The 25,292-nt window shown below is 47.0% G+C and overlaps 1 protein-coding gene across 1 annotated transcript in view; it reads right to left on the reverse strand.

The window, feature by feature from the left end:
- Positions 1 to 25,292, reverse strand: part of LOC115125463 (genetic suppressor element 1-like) — a 539,601-nt gene that overhangs the window by 47,571 nt on the left and 466,738 nt on the right. The window contains 1 exon segment of the mRNA XM_065013123.1: positions 17,694 to 17,902. Coding sequence (XP_064869195.1) covers positions 17,694 to 17,902 — 209 coding nt within the window.

The following is a 25,292-nucleotide window of genomic DNA, read 5'->3' on the forward strand; positions in this document are numbered from 1 at the left end:
CTTCAACCCTCTCTCTTCCTCTGCCTCCTCCTTCAACCCTCTCTCTTCCTCTGCCTCCTCCTTCACCCTCCTTCTTCAACCCTCTCTCTTCCTCTGCCTCCTCCTCCCTCCCTCTCTTCCTTCATCTCTGTCCATGGAACGGTAAACGGTGGCTGTCTGGAGACAGTACAGACCTGCCTATTAGCAGGCACTCTACTGTTATTTGTGACAGGGCTGCTGACATTTAGCCCATCTCGCCCACGCACACACACACGCACGCACCCACACACACATCCACACGCACGCACCCACACACACGCGCACCCACACAGAGCCCATCTCCCCCTTCTCCCACTGAGCGCCATATTACGTATTAGCACAGAGAGAACAGAGCTAGCCACGCCTAGCCCCTAATATCCCTGTAAATCAAAAAGAGAGGCTACGCTACGTTGGTGTGGCAGTGCCTGCCTGCCTGTCTGTCTGTCTCCTCGCTAGTCACCACAGTGAAATGGTACCAAACAACATCTGTTAGAGGGCCCCCAGGAAAAGAGGATTTGTGTGTTTTCTCTGCCTCTAATCCGGCTGTTCTGATGCATCTGGATTCAATCATGACCCCACAGAGTGTTGGGAAGAATGTCTTTTCATAGTTTTAATATGAGCCTGAATAGTGTTGATAACAGGCAGCCATGCTGAAAATGGTATTTTAAAATGTGTCCTTTCAAAATGATTATTTGATTCACAGTTAAAGTCAGAAGTTTACATACACTTAGGTTGGAGTCATTAAAACTTGTTTTTCAACAACTCCACATATTTATTATAGTTTTGGCAAGTCGGTTAGGACATCTACTTTGTGCAAGTAATTTCCCAACAATTGTTTACAGACAGATTATTTCACTTATAATTCACTAGATCACAATTCCAGTGGGTCAGAAGTTTACATACAATATATCCACATCATTTTCCTACCTCATGATGCCATCTATTTTGTGAAGTGCACCAGTCCCTCCTGCAGCAAAGCACCCCCACAACATGATGCTGCCACCCCCTTACTTCACGGTTGGGATGGTGTTCTTCGGCTTGCAAGCCTCCCCCTTTTCCCTCCAAACACAACAATGGTCATTATGGCCAAACAGTTCTATTTTTGTTTTATCAGACCAGAGGACATTTCTCCAGAAAGTACGATTTTTGTCCCCAAGTGCAGTCGCAAACCGTAGTCCGTCTTTTTTATGGCGGTTTTGGAGCAGTGGCTTCTTCCTTGCTGAGCAACCTTTCAGGTCATGTCAATATAGGACTCGTTTTATTGTGGATATAGATACTTTTGTATCTGTTTCCTCCAGCATTTTCACAAGGTCCTTTGCTGTTGTTCTGGGATTGATTTGCACTTTTCACACCAAAGTACGTTCATCTCTAGGAGACAGAACGCGTCTCCTTCCTGAGCGGTATGGTGGCTGCATGGTCCCATGGTGTTTATACTTGCGTACTATTGTTTGTACATATGAACGTGGTACCTTCAGGTGTTTGGAAATTGCTCCCAAGGACGAATCAGACTTTTGGAGGTCTATAATGTTTTTCTGAGGTCTTGGCTGATTTCTTTTGATTTTCCCACGATGTCAAGCAAAGAGGCACTGAGTTTGAAGGTAGGCCTTGAAATACATCCACAGGTACACCTCCAATTGACTCAAATGATGTCAATTAGCCTATCAGAAGCTTCTAAAGCCATAACATTATTTTCTGTAATTTTCCAAGCTGTTTAAAGGCACAGTCAACTTAGTGTATGTAAACTTCTGACCCACTGGAATTGTGATACAGTGAATTATAAGTGAAATAATCTTTCTGTCAACAATTGTTGGAGTGTATGTAAACTTCTGACTTCAACTGTACATATAGGTAGGGGTAAAGTGACTAGGTAACAGGTAACATCAGTAGCAGTAGCAGAGTATGTGATGAGTCAAAAGAGTCTAAATGATTCCTCTATATTATAGTACAATGGCTGTTATACTGGATCTAAAACAAAGAAACAATATATGAAATAGAATATAACATGCCCTCTGGTGGCCAAGTTACACTATTGCTATTGATTGGGTGCTCTCTCCTCCTCAGGTCGTTTACACACACACACTCATGAATGCACCCACACACACACGCACAGACTTGGTCGAGTCTCAGAGGCTAGCAGATGCCTCTTGGGCCAAAGCAAAAATAAAAGAGGCTCCTGTAGCGCCTGTCTACAACCTGCGTGAGTGTGTGAGTGTGTGTTGAGAGGATGGTTGTCTTTTGTCTGAGTGGAGGATAACACCCCCCCCCCCCCCCACAAATCCTCCTCCCCAAAAACCGGGCTGCAGAGTCCACAGGAGTCCACAAGAGCAGGGTTAGAGCACAGAGCACTGACACCCTCTGAGCCACAGACCTCTCTCTACCCCTCTCTCTCTCTGTCGACCTCCGCCGCACCTCTCTCCTCTCTCTCCTACTCTCTATATGAGAGACAACACCAGTTATCAGAGCCTGCTAAACCATCCTACAGCAGAACAGAAGCAATCAGCCAGTACAACACACAGACTATTGATGAGCTGTTGGGATGACTTTACTGGCAGACCAGAGGCAGAACAGAGATGAATAGAGACTGTCTGACAAACACAGGCTGAGAGACAAAAGACTCACTGCATGGCGCCTGCTGCTACTGGGCTGTGTGTATGTGTGTCACTAAGGGGCCTCTCTAATGATGATGGAGGACTCTGCTCTTGCTGTTTGTGTGCTGGGCTGACAGGATGACCCCCCCCCCCCCCCCCCCACACGCACACACACACCATCTTTCCCTGACCTTTAGCCCTGCTGGAGGCTTCACTCCAAAAATGTGCCCTTATTTCTCAGACTCACTGTGCAACAAAAACAATCTGATACGGATACTTTGATTTAGCCACACAGACACAGTGGAACACACACACACAGGCACACACACCTTCACACCCAGGCTGCCCCCTCTGTGTAAGCCTGGGCCCTGGCAGCCCCCTGGCGAGGGGTGGGAGACCCCACGTATGGGAGGGCGCTCATTTACGCCTCTCTGATGGAGCCATGAATCTAAATTGCCAATTAAAAAGCAATTACAGGCAGCAGCGGGAACAAACTCCGGCAGTCATTGTAGCAAAATACCAACGCGCTCAACCTCTCGTCGCTTCCCCTCTCACCCTCCCCTCTCACCCTCCTCTCTCACCCTCATCTCACCCTCTCCTCTCACCCTCCTCTCACCCTCCTCTCACCCTCCTCTCACCCTCCCCTCTCACCCTCACCCTCCTCTCACCCTCCTCTCACCCCTCCCCTCGCCTCCCCTCTCAACCTCTCGTCGCCTCCCCTCTCACCCTCCCCGCCTCCCCTCTCGCCCTCCTCTCGCCTTTCCTCTCACCCTCCCCTCGCCTCCCCTCTCACCCTCCTCTCGCCTCCCCTCCCCTCCTTTAGCCTCTCCTCTCACCCTCCCCTCACCTCCCCTCTCACCCTCCTCTCGCCTCCCCTCCCCTCCTTTCGCCTCTCCTCTCACCCTCCTCTCGCCTCCCCTCTCACCCTCCTCTCGCCTTTCCTCTCACTCTCCTCTCGCCTCCCCTCTCACCCTCCTCTCACCTCCCCTCTCACCCTCCTCTCGCCTCTCCTCTCGCCTCCCCTCTCACCCTCCTCTCGCCTCCCCTCTCACCCTCCTCCTTCGCCTCCCCTCACCCTCCTCTCGCCTCTCCTCTCATCCTCGTCTCGCCTCCCCTTCCCTCTCACCCTCTTCTCGCCCTCCTCTTGCCTCCCCTCCCCTCTCACCCTCCTCTCGCCTCCCCTCACCCCCCTCTCGCCTCTCCTCTCATCCTCGTCTCGCCTCCCCTTCCCTCTCACCCTCTTCTCGCCCTCCTCTTGCCTCCCCTCCCTCTCACCCTCCTCCCGCCTCCCCTCTCACCCTCCTCTCGCCTCCCCTCACCCTTCTCCCGCCTCTCCTCTCACCCTCGTCTCGCCTTCCCTTCCCTCTCACCCTCCTCTCGCCCTCCTCTTGCCTCCCCTCCCCTCTCACCCTCGTCTCGCCTCCCCTTCCCTCTCACCCTCTTCTCGCCCTCCTCTTGCCTCCCTCCCCTCTCACCCTCCTCCCGCCTCCCCTCTCACCCTCCTCTCGCCTCCCTCACCCTTCTCCCGCCTCTCCTCTCACCCTCGTCTCGCCTCCCCTTCCCTCTCACCCTCCTCTCGCCCTCCTCTTGCCTCCCCTCCCCTCTCACCCTCCTCTCGCCTCCCCTCTCACCCTCCTCTCGCCTCCCCTCTAACCCTCCCCTCTCACTAGTGGTGTAACGGACCGTAGTTGGTCCGTGATCCACACGGATCACCCCCCACGGTTCGGCACGCATGTCAACCGCGTATCAATTGCAAAGTTGAACCATCATAGTGTGAAATACAGTTTCACTGCCACTGTCACTTTTTAAAGTAATAATTTCCTAAATCTCGATGCCGAGTTGCAGTGAAAAGATAAAGACAAGACAGATGCTGTGTTTTACTCTGAAGCCTGAAGGTTGATGTAATGATTTTAAAAAAGCAGTTGTGTGTACTGTTCACGTGAACGGGGCCTGTTGAATCAATCCTGGATGCTCGCGTAGCAAAAAGCAAAGAAGAAAAAAGAGCAGTGAGGAGCTGAAGAACTGGAAAAGCATCCCGCTTCATTTAAGACTCATGTATTGGAGCATTTTGGCTTCCCTGTCAAATATGATGACGGAAGAAGGGTGGTGGACAACACCGTTACGGTGTGAAGGCATTCTGCCACAAGAAAGCCGTATGATCATGGAAATACATTGAGCATGGCCACACATTTAAAGCATCATCACCCTGGTGTGTCAGGGTTCTCACCGCGACATTTAAGCAGCCCTTTGCTGCAGAATCTGACGAGGCTAAAGCCATCACCAAAATCTATTGGGACGTTTATCGCTGCAGACATGAGGCCATACTCTGTTGTGGAAAACAAAGGGTTTCAAAATATGGTGAAAGTGCTTGAGTCACGCTATAAAATCCCCTGCCGCACCCACTTCAGTATGAAGATCGCGCCAGATCTTAATGAACAGGAACAGATTAAAATTGTCGATTAATTATCTAAGGCATCCTTTGTTGCCTTAGATAAGACTGGTGGTCCTCCAGGGCAATGGAAACCTACGTGACTGTGACTGCTCACTACACCACAGAGGAGTGGACCTCCAGGGCAATGGAAACCTACGTGACTGTGACTGCTCACTACACCACAGAGGAGTGGACCTCCAGGGCAATGGAAACCTACGTGACTGTGACTGCTCACTACACCACAGAGGTTCACTACACCACAGAGGAGTGGACCTCCAGGGCAATGGAAACCTACGTGACTGTTCACTACACCACAGAGGAGTGGACCTCCAGGGCAATGGAAACCTACGTGACTGTGACTGCTCACTACACCACAGAGGAGTGGACCTCCAGGGCAATGGAAACCTACGTGACTGTTCACTACACCACAGAGGAGTGGACCTCCAGGGCAATGGAAACCTACGTGACTGTTCACTACACCACAGAGGAGTGGACCTCCAGGGCAATGGAAACCTACGTGACTGTTCACTACACCACAGAGGAGTGGACCTCCAGGGCAATGGAAACCTACGTGACTGTGACTGCTCACTACACCACAGAGGAGTGGACCTCCAGGGCAATGGAAACCTACGTGACTGTTCACTACACCACAAAGGAGTGGACCTCCAGGGCAATGGAAACCTACGTGACTGTTCACTACACCACAGAGGAGTGGACCTCCAGGGCAATGGAAACCTATGTGACTGCTCACTACACCACAGAGGAGTGGACCTCCAGGGCAATGGAAACCTACGTGACTGTTCACTACACCACAGAGGAGTGGACCTCCAGGGCAATGGAAACCTACGTGACTGTGACTGCTCACTACACCACAGAGGAGTGGACCTCCAGGGCAATGGAAACCTACGTGACTGTGACTGCTCACTACACCACAGAGGAGTGGACCTCCAGGGCAATGGAAACCTACGTGACTGTTCACTACACCACAGAGGAGTGGACCTCCAGGGCAATGGAAACCTACGTGACTGTGACTGCTCACTACACCACAGAGGAGTGGACCTCCAGGGCAATGGAAACCTACGTGATTGTGACTGTTCACTACACCACAGAGGAGTGGCCCTCCAAGGTAACAGAAAGCTACGTGACTGTGACTGTTCACTACACCACAGAGGAGTGGCCCTCCAAGGTAACAGAAAGCTACGTGACGGTGACTGTTCACTACATCACAGCGGAGTGGTCCTCCAGGGTAACAGAAAGCTATGTGACTGTGACTGTTCACTACACCACAGAGGAGTGGACCTCCAGGGTAACAGAAAGCTACGTGACGGTGACTGTTCACTACACCACAGAGGAGTGGACCTCCGGGGTAACAGAAAGCTACGTGACGGTGACTGTTCACTACACCACAGCGGAGTGAACCTCCAGGGTAACAGAAAGCTACGTGACTGTGACTGTTCACTACACCACAGAGGAGTGGACCTCCAGGGTAACAGAAAGCTACGTGACTGTGACTGTTCACTACACCACAGAGGAGTGGACCTCCAGGGTAACAGAAAGCTACGTGACTGTGACTGTTCACTACACCACAGAGGAGTGGACCTCCAGGGTAACAGAAAGCTACGTGACGGTGACTGTTCACTACACCACAGCGGAGTGGTCCTCCAGGGTAACAGAAAGCTACGTGACTGTGACTGTTCACTACACCACAGAGGAGTGGACCTCCAGGGTAACAGAAAGCTACATGACTGTGACTGTTCACTACACCACAGGAGTGAACCTCCAATGTAACAGAAAGCTACGTGACTGTGACTGTTCACTACACCACAGCGGAGTGGACCTCCAATGTAACAGAAAGCTACGTGACTGTGACTGTTCACTACACCACAGAGGAGTGAACCTCCAATGTAACAGAAAGCTACGTGACTGTGACTGTTCACTACACCACAGAGGAGTGGACCTCCAGGGCAATGGAAACCTACGTGACCTTGACTGTTCACTACACCACAGAGGAGTGGACCTCCAGGGCAATGGAAACCTACGTGATTGTGACTGCTCACTACACCACAGAGGAGTGGACCTCCAGGGCAATGGAAACCTACGTGACGGTGACTGTCACTACACCACAGAGGAGTGGACCTCCGGGGTAACAGAAAGCTACGTGACGGTGACTGTTCACTACACCACAGAGGAGTGGACCTCCAGGGTAACAGAAAGCTACGTGACTGTGACTGTTCACTACACCACAGAGGAGTGGACCTCCGGGGTAACAGAAAGCTACGTGACGGTGACTGTTCACTACACCACAGAGGAGTGGCCCTCCAGGGTAACAGAAAGCTACGTGACGGTGACTGTTCACTACACCACAGAGGAGTGGACCTCCAGGGTAACAGAAAGCTACGTGACGGTGACTGTTCACTACACCACAGAGGAGTGGACCTCCAGGTGCTCAAACCCCTCAAAACGGTTACAACCCTATTGAGCACTGAAACTGCCCCGTTTGTGTCCATGATCCTACCTCTGAAAACAAGGATTCGACAATCCAAGGCCCCAAGTGAGGAAGACAGCACCATCACTAGAGATGTCAAGGCTGCCATTAGAGAGGACATGAACCCCAGGTACCCCCCTGATGTACAGGAGTACCTTCATAGATTTACTGCACTGGATCCAAGGGTCAAGTCCCTGTCTGTTCAAGTCCCTGTCTGTTCAAGTCCCTGTCTGTTCTAGTCCCTGTCTGTTCAAGTCCCTGTCTGTTCTAGTCCGTATCTGTTCTAGTCCGTATCTGTTCAAGTCCCTGTCTGTTCAAGTCCGTATCTGTTCAAGTCCCTGTCTGTTCAAGTCCCTGTCTGTTCAAGTCCGTATCTGTTCAAGTCCCTGTCTGTTCTAGTCCGTATCTGTTCAAGTCCCTGTCTGTTCAAGTCCCTGTCTGTTCTAGTCCCTGTCTGTTCAAGTCCCTGTCTGTTCTAGTCCGTATCTGTTCAAGTCCCTGTCTGTTCTAGTCCGTATCTGTTCAAGTCCCTGTCTGTTCTAGTCCGTATCTGTTCAAGTCTGTATCTGTTCAAGTCCCTGTCTGTTCAAGTCCCTGTCTGTTCAAGTCCGTATCTGTTCAAGTCCCTGTCTGTTCAAGTCCCTGTCTGTTCAAGTCCCTGTCTGTTCTAGTCCGTATCTGTTCAAGTCCGTATCTGTTCAAGTCCGTATCTGTTCAAGTCCCTGTCTGTTCAAGTCTGTATCTGTTCAAGTCCATATCTGATCAAGTCCCTGTCTGTTCAAGTCCGTATCTGTTCAAGTCCATATCTGTTCAAGTCCCTGTCTGTTCTAGTCCGTATCTGTTCAAGTCCGTATCTGTTCAAGTCTGTATCTGTTCAAGTCCCTGTCTGTTCAAGTCCCTGTCTGTTCTAGTCCGTATCTGTTCAAGTCCGTATCTGTTCAAGTCCGTATCTGTTCAAGTCCATATCTGTTCAAGTCCCTGTCTGTTCTAGTCCGTATCTGTTCAAGTCCGTATCTGTTCAAGTCCGTATCTGTTCAAGTCCCTGTCTGTTCAAGTCTGTATCTGTTCAAGTCTGTATCTGTTCAAGTCCATATCTGATCAAGTCCCTGTCTGTTCTAGTCCGTATCTGTTCAAGTCCGTATCTGTTCAAGTCCGTATCTGTTCAAGTCCCTGTCTGTTCAAGTCTGTATCTGTTCAAGTCCATATCTGATCAAGTCCGTATCTGTTCAAGTCCCTGTCTGTTCAAGTCCCTGTCTGTTCAAGTCCCTGTCTGTTCAAGTCCCTGTCTGTTCAAGTCCCTGTCTCACCTAGACTCTGCCCTTCACCGGAGGACATACAGTGATCGCACTACTGAGACTGTGGCCACTGAAGAGGTAAAATAAAAAATAAGAGTGAATTACTTAAATAACTAATATACTGTAGTCTAATCTTAGTCTACGTTATTGCTATCAGAATCATACATTCTTGATTTGGAAAAATAATGGCTTTTATTACATTTTATTGCCACAATTATAGTTCTATGAAATGTGTAAACAAATAATTAGTTAGTTTAATAGATCAAGTCATTTTTTCTGCAAGGTCAAGCCACAGAGCCGACAGGAGCAGACTCAGAGGCATCTCCTCCACAAAATAATTCGTCATGAAGGAGCTTTTCAGGGAGACCTTTATGAGCAAGGACACAGGCAAGACGTTTGTCAACACCATCAAAGAGGAGGTGGCATCCTACAAGGCAGCAAGCGGCGTTCCACTGGATGGTGATCTACTAGCATGGTGATCTACTAGCATGGTGATCTACTAGCATGGTGATCCACTGGGTGGTGATCTACTAGCATGGTGATCCACTGGCATGGTGATCTACTAGCATGGTGATCCACTGACATGGTAATCCACTGACATGGTGATCCACTGGCATGGTGATCTACTAGCATGGTGATCCACTGGCATGGTGATCCACTGGATGGTGATCTACTAGCATGGTGATCCACTGGCATGGTGATCCACTGGCATGGTGATCTACTAGCATGGTGATCCACTGGCATGGTGATCTACTGGCATGGTGATCCACTGGCATGGTGATCCACTGGCATGGTGATCCACTGGATGGTGATCTACTAGCATGGTGATCCACTGGCATGGTGATCCACTGGATGGTGATCCACTAGCATGGTGATCCACTGGCATGGTGATCCACTGGATGGTGATCTACTAGCATGGTGATCCACTGGCATGGTGATCCAGTGGATGGTGATCTACTAGCATGGTGATCCACTGGCATGGTGATCCACTGGCATGGTGATCCACTGGCATGGTGGAAAAACAATGGAGTGTCAATAACCTCACATTGCCATGACGGTAAGAAGCTATCTGGCTCTGCCTGGCATTTCAGTTCCAAGTGAGAGGGTGTTCTCCACGGCAGGGGACATAGTGACTGTAAAGAGGTCCCTCTCCCCAGACAATGTAGACACCCTCATCTTTTAGAAAAGTAATGTGAAGTTATAAGCTCAGGTCTGCTTTGCTTTCTTTCTTTTTTACTTTTGTTTGATGGTGTGGACACAGACTATTGTTACATTCACTATTGTTCAAAGGAAGAAGGTTTCATGCCTCATATTGCACTTTAATTTAACAATTGAGTATTGAATATTTTATTTAAATATTTTATTTAAACATTGAATAGTTCCTTGCTTCAAGTGTTCTTTAAGTAATAAATGGCAAGAATTCTCCCTTTTTTTATAGCTGATCCAGAAAATGATCCGATCTGTGACTCAAAACCGTGATCCAATCCGATCCGCGACTCAAAACCGTGATCCATTCCGATCCGCGACTCAAAACCGTGATCCAATCCGATCCGCGACTCAAAACCGTGATTCAATCCGCGACTAAAAAACGTGATCCAATCCGCGACTAAAAAACGTGATCCAATCCGCGACTCAAAACCGTGATCCAATCCGATCCGCGACTCAAAACCGTGATCCAATCCGATCCGCGACTTTTGTGAGTTTTGTGATCGGTTGCACCACTACCTCTCACCCTGCCCGAGTCTCATATCTAATCAACCTCATAAGACACACTGAGAGGCAACACACACACACACACACACACACACACACACACACAGGGATGCAAAAACACAGCAGCACAAAAAGGAAACATCTTCCACACACACACACAGATCATCACACACTGAGGCATATACACACTCACACAGATCATCACACACTGAGGCATATACACACTCACAGTCAGTCCAGGGTAAATGAAGTACTGACGCTCTACAGGGGCTCCAGAGATAATACTGCTGCCGCTGAATATCAATTCCTGCCTCTCTCACCCTTTCTATCCCTCTCCCCACCCTCTCTATCCCTCTCTCACCCTTTCTATTCCTCTCCCCTCCCTCTCTCACCCTTTTTATCCCTCTCTCACCCTCTCTATCCCTCTCTCTCTATCCCTCCCACCCTCCCACCCTCCCTTTATCCCCCTCTATCCCTCTCTATCCCTCTTCACCCTATCCCCCTCTCCCATCCCTCACCCTCTCTATCCCTCTCTATCCCTCTCTCACCCTCTCTATCCCTCTCCCCCTCTCTACCTCTCACCCTCTCTATCCCTCTCCCATCCCTCGCTCACCCTCTCTATCCCTCTCTCTCTATCCCTCTCCCCTCCCACCCTCTCTATCCCTCTCCCCCCTCTCTATCCCTCTCTCACCCTCTCTATCCCTCTCTCACCCTCTCTATCCCTCTCTCTCTCTCTCTCAATTCAATTCAAGGGTCTTTATTGGCATGGGAAACATATGTTTACATTGCCATAGCAAGTGAAATGGATAAACAAAAGTGAAATAAACAATACAAAATTAACAGTAAACATTACACTCATACAGGTTCCAAAAGAATAAAGACATTTCAAATGTCATATTATGTCCATATACAGTGTTGTAACGATGTGCAAATAATTCATCTATACAAAAGGGAAAATAAATAAATATGGGTTGTATTTACATTGGTGTTTGTTCTTCACTGGTTGCCCTTTTCTTGTGGCAACAGGTCACAAATCATGCTGCTATGATGGCACACTATGGTATTTCACCCAGTAGATATGGGAGTTTATCAAAATTAGGTTTGTTTTCAAAGTCTTTGTGGATCTGTGTAATCTGAGGGAAATATGTGTCTCTAATATGGTCATTCATTTGGCAGGAGGTTAGGAAGTGCAGCTCAGTTTCCACCTCATTTTGTGGGCAGTGAGCACATAGTCTGTCTTCTCTTGAGAGCCATGTCTGCCTACGGCAGCCTTTCTCAATAGCAAGGCTATACTCACTGAGTCTGTACATAGTCAAAGCTTTCCTTAATTTTGGGTCAGTCACAGTGGTCAGGTATTCTGCCATTGTGTACTCTCTTTTTTAGTTTGCTGTTTTTTTGTTCATTCTTTCTAATGTGTCAAGTAATTATCTTTTTTTTTTCTCATGATTTGGTTGAGTCTAATTGTGTTGCTGTCCTGGGGCTCTGTGGGGTCTGTTTGTGTTTGTCTCTCTCTCTCTATCACTCTCTCAGCAGCTCATCCCAGACTCTGTGTGAGTGTGTCTGGTTTTAACCCTGCATGGTCTCCAGGCTCCAAGTCCTAGTAACCCTGCCTCTAACCCAGGCCTCTAACCCAGGCCTCTAACCCTGCCTCTAACCCAGGCCTCTAACCCAGGCCTCTAACCCAGACCTCTAACCCAGGCCTCTAACCCAGGCCTCTAACCCAGGCCTCTAACCCAGGCCTCTAACCCAGGCCCTGCTAGTGTCTGAGTGGTTCTAGCCCTGTCTCTCTCTCTGTGTGGTCTCTAACCATGTCTCTAACCCAGGCCTCTAACCCAGGCCTCTAACCCAGGCCCTGCTAGTGTCTGAGTGGTTCTAGCCCTGTCTCTCTCTCTCTGTGTGGTCTCTAACCATGTCTCTAGTCCTCATTTCTGCAGGCTTATGCAAGCTGGGGGCCTGAGGTCAGTTCACAGCACAGCCCGGGCTAGGAACTAATTGAATAGACAGCACTAAGAGAGAATACGGGGAGAAGGGGAAGAGGAGTGGGGAGGGCAGGGCAGGGGCGGACGTGAGGGTGTTAGGGACGTTCAAATCTTACTAAAATGTTGGTGAGTCCCCCCCTCCCTCGCTGATGATTAGGGATAAAAACAGAGCTTCCTTTGTCTGCAATACTGAGGGACGTTTTTTGAGAGAGAGAGAGAGAGAGAGAGAGAGTGAGAGAGAGAGACAGAGACAGAGAGAGAGAGAGAGACAGATACAGAGACACAGAGAGAGAGAGATACAGATACAGAGACAGAGAGAGACAGAGACAGAGAGATACAGAGAGAGAGAGAGAGAGAGAGACAGAGACAGAGAGATACAGAGAGAGAGAGAGAGAGAGAGAGTGAGAGAGAGAGAGAGAAAGAGAGAGAGAGAGATACAGATACAGAGAGAGACAGAGACAGAGAGATACAGAGAGAGAGAGAGAGAGAGAGAGAGAGAGAGAGACAGAGACAGAGACAGAGAGAGAGAGAGAGAGAGAGAGAGATACAGAGACAGAGACATAGAGAGAGTGAGAGAGAGACAGAGACAGAGAGCGAGAGAGAGACAGAGAGCGAGAGAGAGAGACAGAGACGGAGACAGAGACAGAGAGATACAGAGAGAGAGAGAGAGAGAGAGAGAGAGAGAGAGAGAGAGACAGAGACAGAGACAGAGAGAGAGATACAGAGACAGAGACATAGAGAGAGTGAGAGAGAGACAGAGACAGAGAGCGAGAGAGAGACAGAGACAGAGAGCGAGAGAGAGAGAGACAGAGACGGAGACAGAGACAGAGAGAGATACAGTGTGTGCTTGACCCTGCCCATTGTTTGTCTTTGTGACAGCAGGGTTTCATGTGTTCGCTGGACCGGCATAGGGTAAACAGGGGAAACGCTCTGATGCTAGCCCCCCTCTGTATCACCCCCGCCCACCTCTCACCCACTAGACTACCCCTCGCCCTCCTCCTTCAGCTGGGTGGCCTCGAGCTGTCAGAGGCACCAGAAACCCCCCAACACGACATTCTCTCTCCCAGCATGACCCTGCACACACACACAGACACACACTGACACACGTATACAGTACATACACACACACATACACTGGAACAAAGTGCATCTCAAGAGCTAGCTGGAACCACTTCGCCCCAAAGATAAACAGGGTGAGTGTGATTCTGTGAAGGAGAAAATGTATATGAGTGTGTGTGTGTCAGTGTGTGTGGGAGCAGAAGGTCTGTGCCCCTCTCTGCCTATCACTCTCCCTTTCTCTCTCTCTGCTCACCCCTCTCTCTTTCCTCTAAGGCAAGGAAGGTGATGACAGGGTTGTGACAGGATGACATCACTTCTCCCTCCCCTCCCACCCATAGGGGCTCTGGCTAACCCTCTGGCTAATGCTCTATGCTTGAGGTGAAGGGGCATATGGGCGGGTGGGAGGGTGCAAGATCATAGGACGCTCCCACACAGAGGGGTGAGCTGACCCCCTATCTCTGAATCCCATCACCCCTCACTCTCTCTCCTCCATCCTCCTCTCCCCACTTCCTTGGTCTCCAGGGAGACATTCAACATCTGTAGTGTTGTGAGAGTGTTGCTGAGGAGTGCTGAGGAGTGCTGAGGAGTGTTGAGGAGTGTTGAGAAGTGTTAAGGAGTGTTGAGGAGTGTTGAGAAGTGCTGAGGAGTGTTGAGGAGTGTTGAGAAGTGCTGCATAGGGAGTGTTGAGGAGTGTTGAGGAGTGCTGAGGAGTGCTGCATGGGGAGTGTTGAGAAGTGCTGAGGAGTGCTGCATAGGGAGTGTTGAGAAGTGTTGAGGAGTGTTGAGAAGTGTTGAGGAGTGCTGCATAGGGAGTGTTGAGAAGTGTTGAGGAGTGCTGCGTAGGGAGTGTTGAGGAGTGTTGAGGAGTGCTGCACAGGGAGTGTTGAGGAGTGTTGAGGAGTGCTGCATAGGGAGTGTTGAGGAGTGTTGAGAAGTGTTGAGGAGTGCTGCATAGGGAGTGTTGAGGAGTGCTGAGGAGTGTTGAGGAGTGCTGCACAGGGAGTGTTGAGGAGTGCTGCATAGGGAGTGTTGAGGAGTGTTGAGAAGTGTTGAGGAGTGCTGCATAGGGAGTGTTGAGGAGTGCTGTGGAGTGTTGAGGAGTGTTGAGAAATGTTGAGGAGTGTTGAGAAGTGTTGAGGAGTGCTGAGGAGTGCTGCATAGGGAGTGTTGAGAAGTGTTGAGGAGTGCTGCGTAGGGAGTGTTGAGGAGTGTTGAGGAGTGCTGAGGAGTGTTGAGAAGTGTCGAGGAGTGCTGCATAGGGAGTGTTGAGGAGTGTTGAGGTGTTGAGGAGTGCTGCATAGGGAGGAGTGTTGAGGAGTGCTGAGGAGTGTTGAGGAGGAGTGCTGCACAGGGAGTGTTGAGGAGTGCTGAGGAGTGTTGAGGAGTGCTGCATGTTGAGGAGAGTGTTGAGGAGTGCTGAGGAGTGTTGAGGAGTGCTGTGGAGTGTTGAGGAGTGCTGAGGAGTGCTGTGGAATGCTACATAGGGAGTGTGGAGAAGTGTTGAGGAGTGTTGAGAAGTGTTGAGGAGTGCTGAGGAGTGCTGCATAGGGAGTGTTGAGAAGTGTTGAGGAGTGATGCATGTTGAGAGGAGTGTTGAGAAGTTTTTGAGAAGTGTTGAGGAGTGTGCTGCATAGGTGTTGAGTGTTGAGGAGTGTTGAGAAGTGCTGCATAGGGAGTGTTGAGGAGTGTTGAGGAGTGCTGCATAGGGAGTGTTGAGAAGTGTTGAGGAGTGATGCATAGGGAGTGTTGAGAAGTGTTGAGAAGTGTTGAGGAGTGCTGAGGAGTGCTGCATAGGGAGTGTTGAGAAGTGTTGAGGAGTGATGCATAGGGAGTGTTGAGAAGTGTTGAGGAGTGCTGCATAGGGAGTGTTGAGGAGTGTTGAGAAGTGCTGCATAGGGAGTGTTGAGGAGTGCTGTGGAGTGCTGAGGAGTGTTGAGAAGTGTTGAGGAGTGCTGCATAGGGAGTGTTGAGAAGTGTTGAGAAGTGTTGAGGAGTGTTGAGGAGTGCTGCATAGGGAGTGTTGAGAAGTGTTAAGGAGTGTTGAGAAGTGCTGAGGAGTGTTGAGAAGTGCTGCATAGGGAGTGTTGAGGAATGCTGAGGAGTGTTGAGGAGTGCTGCATAGGGAGTGTTGAGAAGTGTTGAGAAGTGTTGAGGAGTTCTGCATAGGGAGTGTTGAGAAGTGTTGAGGAGTGCTGCATAGGGAGTGTTGAGGAGTGTTGAGAAGTGTTGAGGAGTGCTGCATAGGGAGTGTTGAGGAGTGCTGTGGAGTGTTGATGAGTGTTGAGAAATGTTGAGGAGTGTTGAGAAGTGTTGAGGAGTGTTGAGAAGTGTTGAGGAGTGTTGAGGAGTGCTGAGGAGTGCTGCGTAGTGTTGAGTGTTGAGGAGTGTTGAGGAGTGCTGAGGAGTGTTGAGAAGTGTCGAGGAGTGCTGCATAGGGAGTGTTGAGGAGTGCTGCATAGGGAGTGTTGAGGAGTGCTGAGGAGTGTTGAGGAGTGCTGCACAGGGAGTGTTGAGGAGTGTTGAGGAGTGCTGCATAGGGAGTGTTGAGGAGTGCTGTGGAGTGTTGAGAAGTGTTGAGGAGTGCTGCATAGGGAGTGTTGAGGAGTGTTGAGAAGTGTTGAGGAGTGTTGAGAAGTGTTGAGGAGTGTTGAGAAGTGTTGAGGAGTGCTGCATAGGGAGTGTTGAGGAGTGTTGAGGAGTGCTGAGGAGTGTTGAGAAGTGTCGAGGAGTGCTGCATAGGGAGTGTTGAGGAGTGTTGAGGAGTGCTGCACAGGGAGTGTTGAGGAGTGTTGTGGAGTGTTGAGGAGTGCTGCATAGGGAGTGTTGAGGAGTGCTGAGGAGTGTTGAGGAGTGCTGTGGAGTGTTGAGGAGTGCTGAGGAGTGCTGTGGAATGCTACATAGGGAGTGTGGAGAAGTGTTGAGGAGTGCTGCATAGGGAGTATTGAGGAGTGTTGAGAAGTGTTGAGGAGTGCTGCATAGGGAGTGTGGAGAAGTGTTGAGAAGTGTTGCATAGGGAGTGTTGTGGAGTGCTGCATAGGGAGTGTTGAGGAGAGTTGTGGAGTGCTGCATAGGGAGTGTTGAGGAGTGTTTTAGGAGTGCTGAAGAGTGTTGCACAGGGAGTGTTGAGGAGTGCTGTGCTGCTCCTCTGCCCTCCACCATTAGCCTCAGAGCTGCGATAAGAGGGTTTAGAGGAAAGCCATAATCCATAATCCACTCCTTATCAAAGCTAGCAGCTACACACACACACATACACACTGGGTCAGTCAGTGCGAGGGGGAAGGGGGGCAGATGGGCAGGGGACACACTTGACTGCTGAGTCCCTGAGGGGTTGGAGGGTTGGGAGGCAAGGCTTGGACTGGGCTGGGACTGGGGGTTAGAACAAGGCTTGGACTGGGCTGGGACTGGGGGTTAGAACAAGGCTTGGACTGGGAGTTAGAACAAGGCTTGGACTGGGCTGGGACTGGGGGTTAGAACAAGGCTTGGACTGGGCTGGGACAGGGGGTTAGAATGAGCCTGGGGCTGTGGTTATAAAGCTAGGGCTGAGGATAGGTCTGGGGTTATAAATTAGGACCGGGGGGGGGGGCTCGAGGGGGCACAGATGTTGGCTGCCGTTAAGCCTGTCACCTCAGTGGCCTGGTGGCAGCTGGCATTGTTTAACACACAGAGAGAGGAGGGTGAGGAGATGGGGGAGAAGAGGGGGAAGAGGCGTTCGCATTCGCAGAGCCGCCAGCGATGTCACATGTACATATGTCACATACATTCTGCCACGCCATGGGTTACAGGCCAGCCTGGAAATCCACTAATCCCTCGAGAGCCTCTGTGTGTGTGTGTGTGTGTGTGTGTGTGTGTGTGTGTGTGTGTGTGTGTGTGTGCAGGCAGCCTCTTTGTACTAGATCTCTCTCCAGGGACAGAGGTTGAAACATTGCTTTGACTGGGCTGAAAGATGGATGAAAATATAGAGTGGTTGAAAACACAAAAGACGCAACAGGCATCAAGATGTGAAAAGAGAAATATGACAGAGAGAGGAGGGGAGACAGCAGGTACATACAGTGTGTTTGTCTGTCTCTGTGTGTGTTTGTCTGTCTCTGTGTGTGATTGTCTGTCTCTGTTTGTGTCTAGTCTTACCTGGCGTGCCTCGCTCCTCCAGAGGCCGTTGCTGGTCTTGGTGGGGGCGATGGTGACGACGGGCGGGGTGCTTGGCACACTGTGGCCCCCAGGTGGCACCAGGACAGGCCCTGGGCCCAGGGGGCCTCTCTTGGGTGTGCTCACCGGAGAACTGTGGTTGGTGGCTGGGGACGAGACCGGAGACGACTCACTACTGATGGACGAGCCAGCTATGGAGAGAGAAGAGAGGACATGACATTATTACAGTAGCATTATTACTATACAGCCTTGTTACATGACATGTTACTAGACAGCTGAACCACACAGTCATTATTACTATACAGCCTTGTTACATGACATGTTACTAGACAGAGCTGAACCACACAGTCATTATTACTATACAGCCTTGTTACATGACATGTTACTAGACAGAGCTGAACCACAGTCATTATTACTATACAGCCTTGTTACATGACATGTTACTAGACAGAGCTGAACCACAGTCATCATTACTATACAGCCTTGTTACATGCCATGTTACTAGACAGCTGAACCACACAGTCATTATTACTATACAGCCTTGTTACATGACATGTTACTAGACAGCTGAACCACACAGTCATTATTACTATACAGCCTTGTTACATGATATGTTACTAGACAGAGCTGAACCACAGTCATCATTACTATACAGCCTTGTTACATGACATGTTACTAGACAGAGCTGAACCACAGTCATCATTACTATACAGCCTTGTTACATGACATGTTACTAGACAGCTGAACCACAGTCATTATTACTATACAGCCTTGTTACATGACATGTTACTAGACAGAGCTGAACCACAGTCATTATTACTATACAGCCTTGTTACATGACATGTTACTAGACAGAGCTGAACCACACAGTCATTATTACTATACAGCCTTGTTACATGACATGTTACTAGACAGAGCTGAACCACAGTCATTATTACTATACAGCCTTGTTACATGACATGTTACTAGACAGAGCTGAACCACAGTCATTATTACTATACAGCCTTGTTACATGACATGTTACTAGACAGCTGAACCACACAGTCATTATTACTATACAGCCTTGTTACATGACATGTTACTAGACAGAGCTGAACCACAGTCATTATTACTATACAGCCTTGTTACATGACATGTTACTAGACAGAGCTGAACCACAGTCATTATTACTATACAGCCTTGTTACATGACATGTTACTAGACAGAGCTGAACCACAGTCATTATTACTATACAGCCTTGTTACATGACATGTTACTAGACAGCTGAACCACACAGTCATTATTACTATACAGCCTTGTTACATGACATGTTACTAGACAGCTGAACCACACAGTCATCATTACTATACAGCCTTGTTACATGACATGTTACTAGACAGAGCTGAACCACAGTCATCATTACTATACAGCCTTGTTACATGACATGTTACTAGACAGAGCTGAACCACACAGTCATTATTATCTTCAAGATGTTCAAATGTTCCTAGATGACCAGCAGGGTCAAATAATAATCACAGTGGTTGTAGAGGGTGCAACAGGTCAGCACCTCAGGAGTTAATGTCAGTTGGCGGTAGGGAGGGATAGGGATCGGGTCCCTGTGTGTGTAAAGGTTAGGGAATATCTAATCAATGGAAGATGTAATTAAAATGACGTAATTAAAAGTTAAAGGAGAAGGATAGGCTACAACGACCAGGAGCCAACAGGTAGGCTGCTACTTAATGTTCTGAATGGAGTTGTTGTTATTTGTAACTGTAGGATGAGGAAGGCCATGCACTGCAGTCTCAACTAGCCTAGCTACCTAACGTTAGTTAGCTTAACTAGCTTCTCCTGGTTTGATGCAGTCAAGACAGGTACTACGTCATCATACTGGATGATAAATAACCTAGCTATGGCAGCTAATAGTCTACTATAGCGCGAGTCGGCTTGGTTGGTTGCCGTCTCTCCCTCCCAGCTCGCTCGCTTACAGTACGGCCCCCTCCCCCACCTGCTAGAGAGGCACCTCGACCTCTATCCCTCATCACGCGCTTTATCAGCCACGGTTAATAAAATAGCTTTAAAATGTATCGGAACGGGTCTAGTTTTCCTCGGGTCTGTTGGTAACGGGTCTGCATTTAAAACATTTATTTAAGCATGTTGGATCCGCGTGGGAAAGCCCCAAGTCCATTTTGTAACGGGTCAAACTTTTTGGACCCGTGAAGACCTCTACTCTGAGCTAACATAACATAGCAGCAATGCAAGGTTAAAATAACATAGCTACAACACAGTAGCAGCTATATAGTATGCCTTGCAAGATAGGCTAATATTAACTGTAGTCTAGAGCCTGTGTTAGCATATCCTTGCCTAGCATAGTAGAGAGGAAACAGTGGGCTCTGACGCACAGTTCTGGGTTAGAGTATGCTAAACTAGCATATCCAAGAGTAGCGTAGTGGAGAGGAAACAGTGGGCTCTGACGCACAGTTCTGGGTTAGAGTATGCTAAACTAGCATATCCAAGAGTAGCGTAGTGGAGAGGAAACAGTGGGCTCTGACGCACAGTTCTGGGTTAGAGTATGCTAAACTAGCATATCCAAGAGTAGCGTAGTGGAGAGGAAACAGTGGGCTCTGATGCACAGTTCTGGGTTAGAGTATGCTAAACTAGCATATCCAAGAGTAGCGTAGTGGAGAGGAAACAGTGGGCTCTGACGCACAGTTCTGGGTTAGAGTATGCTAAACTAGCATATCCAAGAGTAGCGTAGTGGAGAGGAAACAGTGGGCTCTGATGCACAGTTCTGGGTTAGAGTATGCTAAACTAGCATATCCAAGAGTAGCGTAGTGGAGAGGAAACAGTGGGCTCTGATGCATTTCCATTGACGTACTCACTTCTATTGCTCTCTGCAATGTTACTCTCAGTCAAAAGGCGTTTCTGAATTGCTTCGCTGCGCATGCCACACACTAACCCATCACGTATAGGGTCACTCATTGATCGCCCAAATTCACAGTGTTCAGATTACTGTTTCAATAGTAGAAATTAACGTAGGCATTGTTTAATGCGTTTCACAGGAAGGACATTCCAAGTATTTTAACGTAGGTAAGCAAGGGGGGTTACAGGTGCCCTAAAGGGACAAAACTAGAATATCAATACACAACAAAAAGGAACATACAATTCAACATAACAATTAGGATCTGGCTAAAAAATACTTGAATCAGTTATAGAACCCATTGCCCTTTATGGTTGTGAGGTCTGGGGTCCGCTCACCAACTAAGGATTCACAAAATGGGACAAACACCAAATTGAGAGACTGCATGCAGAATTCTGCAAAAATATCCTCTGTGTACAACGTAAAACACCAAATAATGCATGCAGAGCAGAATTAGGCCGATACCCACTTATTATCAAAATTCAGAAAAGATCCATTCAATTCTACAACCACCTAAAAGGAAGTGATTCCCAAAATTTCCATAACAAAGCAATCACCTACAGAGAGAGGAGTCCCCTAAGCAAGCTGGTCCTGGGGCTCTGTTCACAAACACACCCCACAGAGCCCCAGGACAGCAACACAATTAAACTAAACCAAATCATGAGAAAAGAAAAAGATAATTACGTGACACATTGGAAAGAATTGACAAAAAAACAGAGCAAACTAGAATGCTATTTGGCCCTAAAAAGAGAGTACACAGTGGAAGAATACCTGACCACTGTGACTGACACAAAAGGAAGGAAAGCTTTGACTATGTGCAGACTCAGTGAGCATTGCTATAGAGAAAGGCCGCCGTAGGCAGACATGGCTTTCAAGAGAAGACAGGCTATGTGCACACTGCCCACAAAATGAGGTGGAAACTGAGATGCACTTCCTAACCTCCTGCCAAATGTATGACCATATTAGAGACACATATTTCCCTCAGATTACATAGATCCACAAAGAAATAGAAAACAAATCCAATTTCTGCTAGGTGAAAGACTAGTGCGCTATCACAGCAGCAAGATTTGTGACCTGTTGCCACAAGAAAAGGGCAACCAGTGAAGAACAAACACCATTATAAATACAACCCATATTTATGTTTATTTATTTTCCCTTCTGTACTTTTAACTATTTGCACATCGCTACAACACTGTATACAGACATAATAGGACATTTGAAATGTCTTTATTCTTTTGGAACTTTTGTGAGTGTAATGTTTACTGTTGATTTTTTATTTCACTTTTGTTTATTATCTATTATTATTATTATTATCACTTGCGTTGGCAATGTAATCATATGTTTCCCGCCAATAACGCCCCTTAAATTGAGAGAGATAAATAGAGAGGGAGATAGAAAGAGAGAGAGAGAGAGAGATACAGAGAGAGAGATAGAAAGAGAGCGAAAGCGAGTGAGATAAATAGAGAAATAGAGAGAGATATACACAGAGAGAGAGAGAGAGTTACAGAGAGAGAGAGATATACAGAGAAAGATATATAAAGAGAGAGAGAGAGAGATACAGAGAGAGAGAGAGATACAGAGAGAGAGAGATCTACAGAGAGAGATATATAAAGAGAGAGAGAGAGATACAGAGAGAGAGAGAGAGATACAGAGAGAGAGAGAGATACAGAGAGAGTGAGAGAGATACAGAGAGAGAGAGAGAGAGAGAGAGAGATATAAAGAGAGAGAGAGAGAGATACAGAGAGAGAGAGAGAGATACAGAGAGAGAGAGAGAGATACAGAGAGAGAGAGATACATAGAGAGAGAGAGAGATACAGAGAGAGAGAGAGAGATACAGAGAGAGAGAGAGATACAGAGAGAGTGAGAGAGATACAGAGAGAGAGAGAGAGAGAGAGAGAGAGAGATATAAAGAGAGAGAGAGAGAGATACAGAGAGAGAGAGAGATACAGAGAGAGAGAGAGAGTTACAGAGAGAGAGAGATATACAGAGAAAGATATATAAAGAGAGAGAGAGAGAGATACAGAGAGAGAGAGAGATACAGAGAGAGAGAGAGATACAGAGAGAGAGATACAGAGAGAGAGAGAGATACAGAGAGAGAGAGATACAGAGAGAGAGAGAGAGATACAGAGAGAGAGAGATACAGAGAGAGAGAGAGATACAGAGAGAGAGAGAGAGATACAGAGAGAGAGAGAGAGATACAGAGAGAGAGAGAGAGATACAGAGAGAGAGAGAGAGAGATACAGAGAGAGAGAGAGAGATACAGAGAGAGAGAGAGAGATACAGAGAGAGAGAGAGAGATACAGAGAGAGAGAGAGATACAGAGAGAGAGAGAGAGAGATACAGAGAGAGAGAGAGAGATACAGAGAGAGAGAGAGATACAGAGAGAGTGAGAGAGATACAGAGAGAGAGAGAGAGAGATATATAAAGAGAGAGAGAGAGAGATACAGAGAGAGAGAGAGATACAGAGAGAGAGAGAGATACAGAGAGAGAGAGAGAGAGTTACAGAGAGAGAGAGATATACAGAGAAAGATATATAAAGAGAGAGAGAGAGAGATACAGAGAGAGAGAGAGATACAGAGAGAGAGAGAGAGAGAGATACAGAGAGAGATATATAAAGAGAGAGAGAGAGAGAGAGATATACAGAGAAAGATATATAAAGAGAGAGAGAGAGAGATACAGAGAGAGAGAGATACAGAGAGAGAGAGAGATCTACAGAGAGAGAGAGATCTACAGAGAGAGATATATAAAGAGAGAGAGAGAGATACAGAGAGAGAGAGAGAGATACAGAGAGAGAGAGAGATACAGAGAGAGTGAGAGAGATACAGAGAGAGAGAGAGAGAGAGAGAGAGAGATATAAAAGAGAGAGAGAGAAGTAGAGAGGAATAGAGAGAGAGAGAGAGAAAGAGAGAAGTAATAAAGCAGCTTGAATTTGAATTTGAAGTAGAGAGAAAGAGAGCGAGAGAAAGGGAGGGAGGGCGGATGTGTGTATATGTTTTGAAGTGTTTGTGCACACGTGTATGTAGTAGTTTCTGTGGTGTATGTAACACACAGCAGCAGTAGCTTTAAACCGCAGGCCAGTTTCAGTTCTCTATCCTCTCCAATCTATCCACCTGACCACACAGAGACAGCCTGAGGAGAGTGTGATAGGTCAGCATGTCTGGACTATCACTCCTTATCATTCTAGCATTGTGACCTAGCTTAGTTACCCTAGCAACAGACATCACACTACAATAGGGTTTGATGGTTAGGTATGGTGGTGGTCTGGATATGACCCGGTAGAAAGAATTAAGACACATGTTTAAAAATCTAATCAATTACTAATGAGACAGATATTGTAATTCCTTTTGAAAATGTGAATGAGGAAAAGCTTGGAAGGGAAATGGGTGTAATAGGTGTAGATTACACAGCAGGCCTCTGTGGCTAGATAATACTAGAGAGAGAGAGAATGATAGAGAACAATAGAGAGCGAGAGAGGCAGATATATATATATATATATAAATATAGAGTTAGAGAACAATAGAGAGAGAGAGAGGCAGATACATATATATATATAAATATAGAGTTAGAGAACAATAGAGAGAGAGAGAGGCAGATACATATATATATATATAAATATAGAGTTAGAGAACAATAGAGAGAGAGAGGCAGATATATATATATATATATAAATATAGAGTTAGAGAACAATAGAGAGAGAGAGAGGCAGATACATATATATATATATAAATATAGAGTTAGAGAACAATAGAGAGAGAGAGAGGCAGATACATATATATATATATAAATATAGAGTTAGAGAACAATAGAGAGCGAGAGAGGCAGATATATATATATATATAAATATAGAGTTAGAGAACAATAGAGAGAGAGAGAGAGAGACAGATATATATATATATAAATATAGAGTTAGAGAACAATAGAGAGAGAGAGAGAGAGAGACAGATATATATATATATAAATATAGAGTTAGAGAACAATAGAGAGAGCGAGAGAGGCAGATATATATATATATATATAAATATAGAGTTAGAGAACAATAGAGAGAGCGAGAGAGGCAGATATATATATATATATATAAATATAGAGTTAGAGAACAATAGAGAGCGAGAGAGGCAGATATATATATATATATATAAATATAGAGTTAGAGAACAATAGAGAGAGAGAGGCAGATACATATATATATATAAATATAGAGTTAGAGAACAATAGAGAGAGAGAGGCAGATATAGATATATATAAATATAGAGTTAGAGAACAATAGAGAGAGAGAGAGAGGCAGATATATATATATATATAGAGTTAGAGAACAATAGAGAGAGAGAGACAGATATATATATATAAATATAGAGATGGAGAACAATAGAGAGAGAGAGAGAGGCAGATATAGATATATATATATATAAATATAGAGTTAGAGAACAATAGAGAGAGAGAGAGACAGATATATAGATATATATATAAATATAGAGTTAGAGAACAATAGAGAGAGATATATATATATAAAATATAGAGAGAACAATAGAGAGAGAGAGAGACAGATATATATATATATATAAATATAGAGTTAGAGAACAATAGAGAGAGAGAGATATAGATATATATATATATAATATAGAGTTAGAGAACAATAGAGAGAGAGGCAGATATATATATATATAAATATAGAGTTAGAGAACAATAGA

Source organism: Oncorhynchus nerka, linkage group LG28, assembly GCF_034236695.1.
Source record: "Oncorhynchus nerka isolate Pitt River linkage group LG28, Oner_Uvic_2.0, whole genome shotgun sequence".
In the NCBI taxonomy this organism is placed as follows: domain Eukaryota; kingdom Metazoa; phylum Chordata; class Actinopteri; order Salmoniformes; family Salmonidae; genus Oncorhynchus; species Oncorhynchus nerka.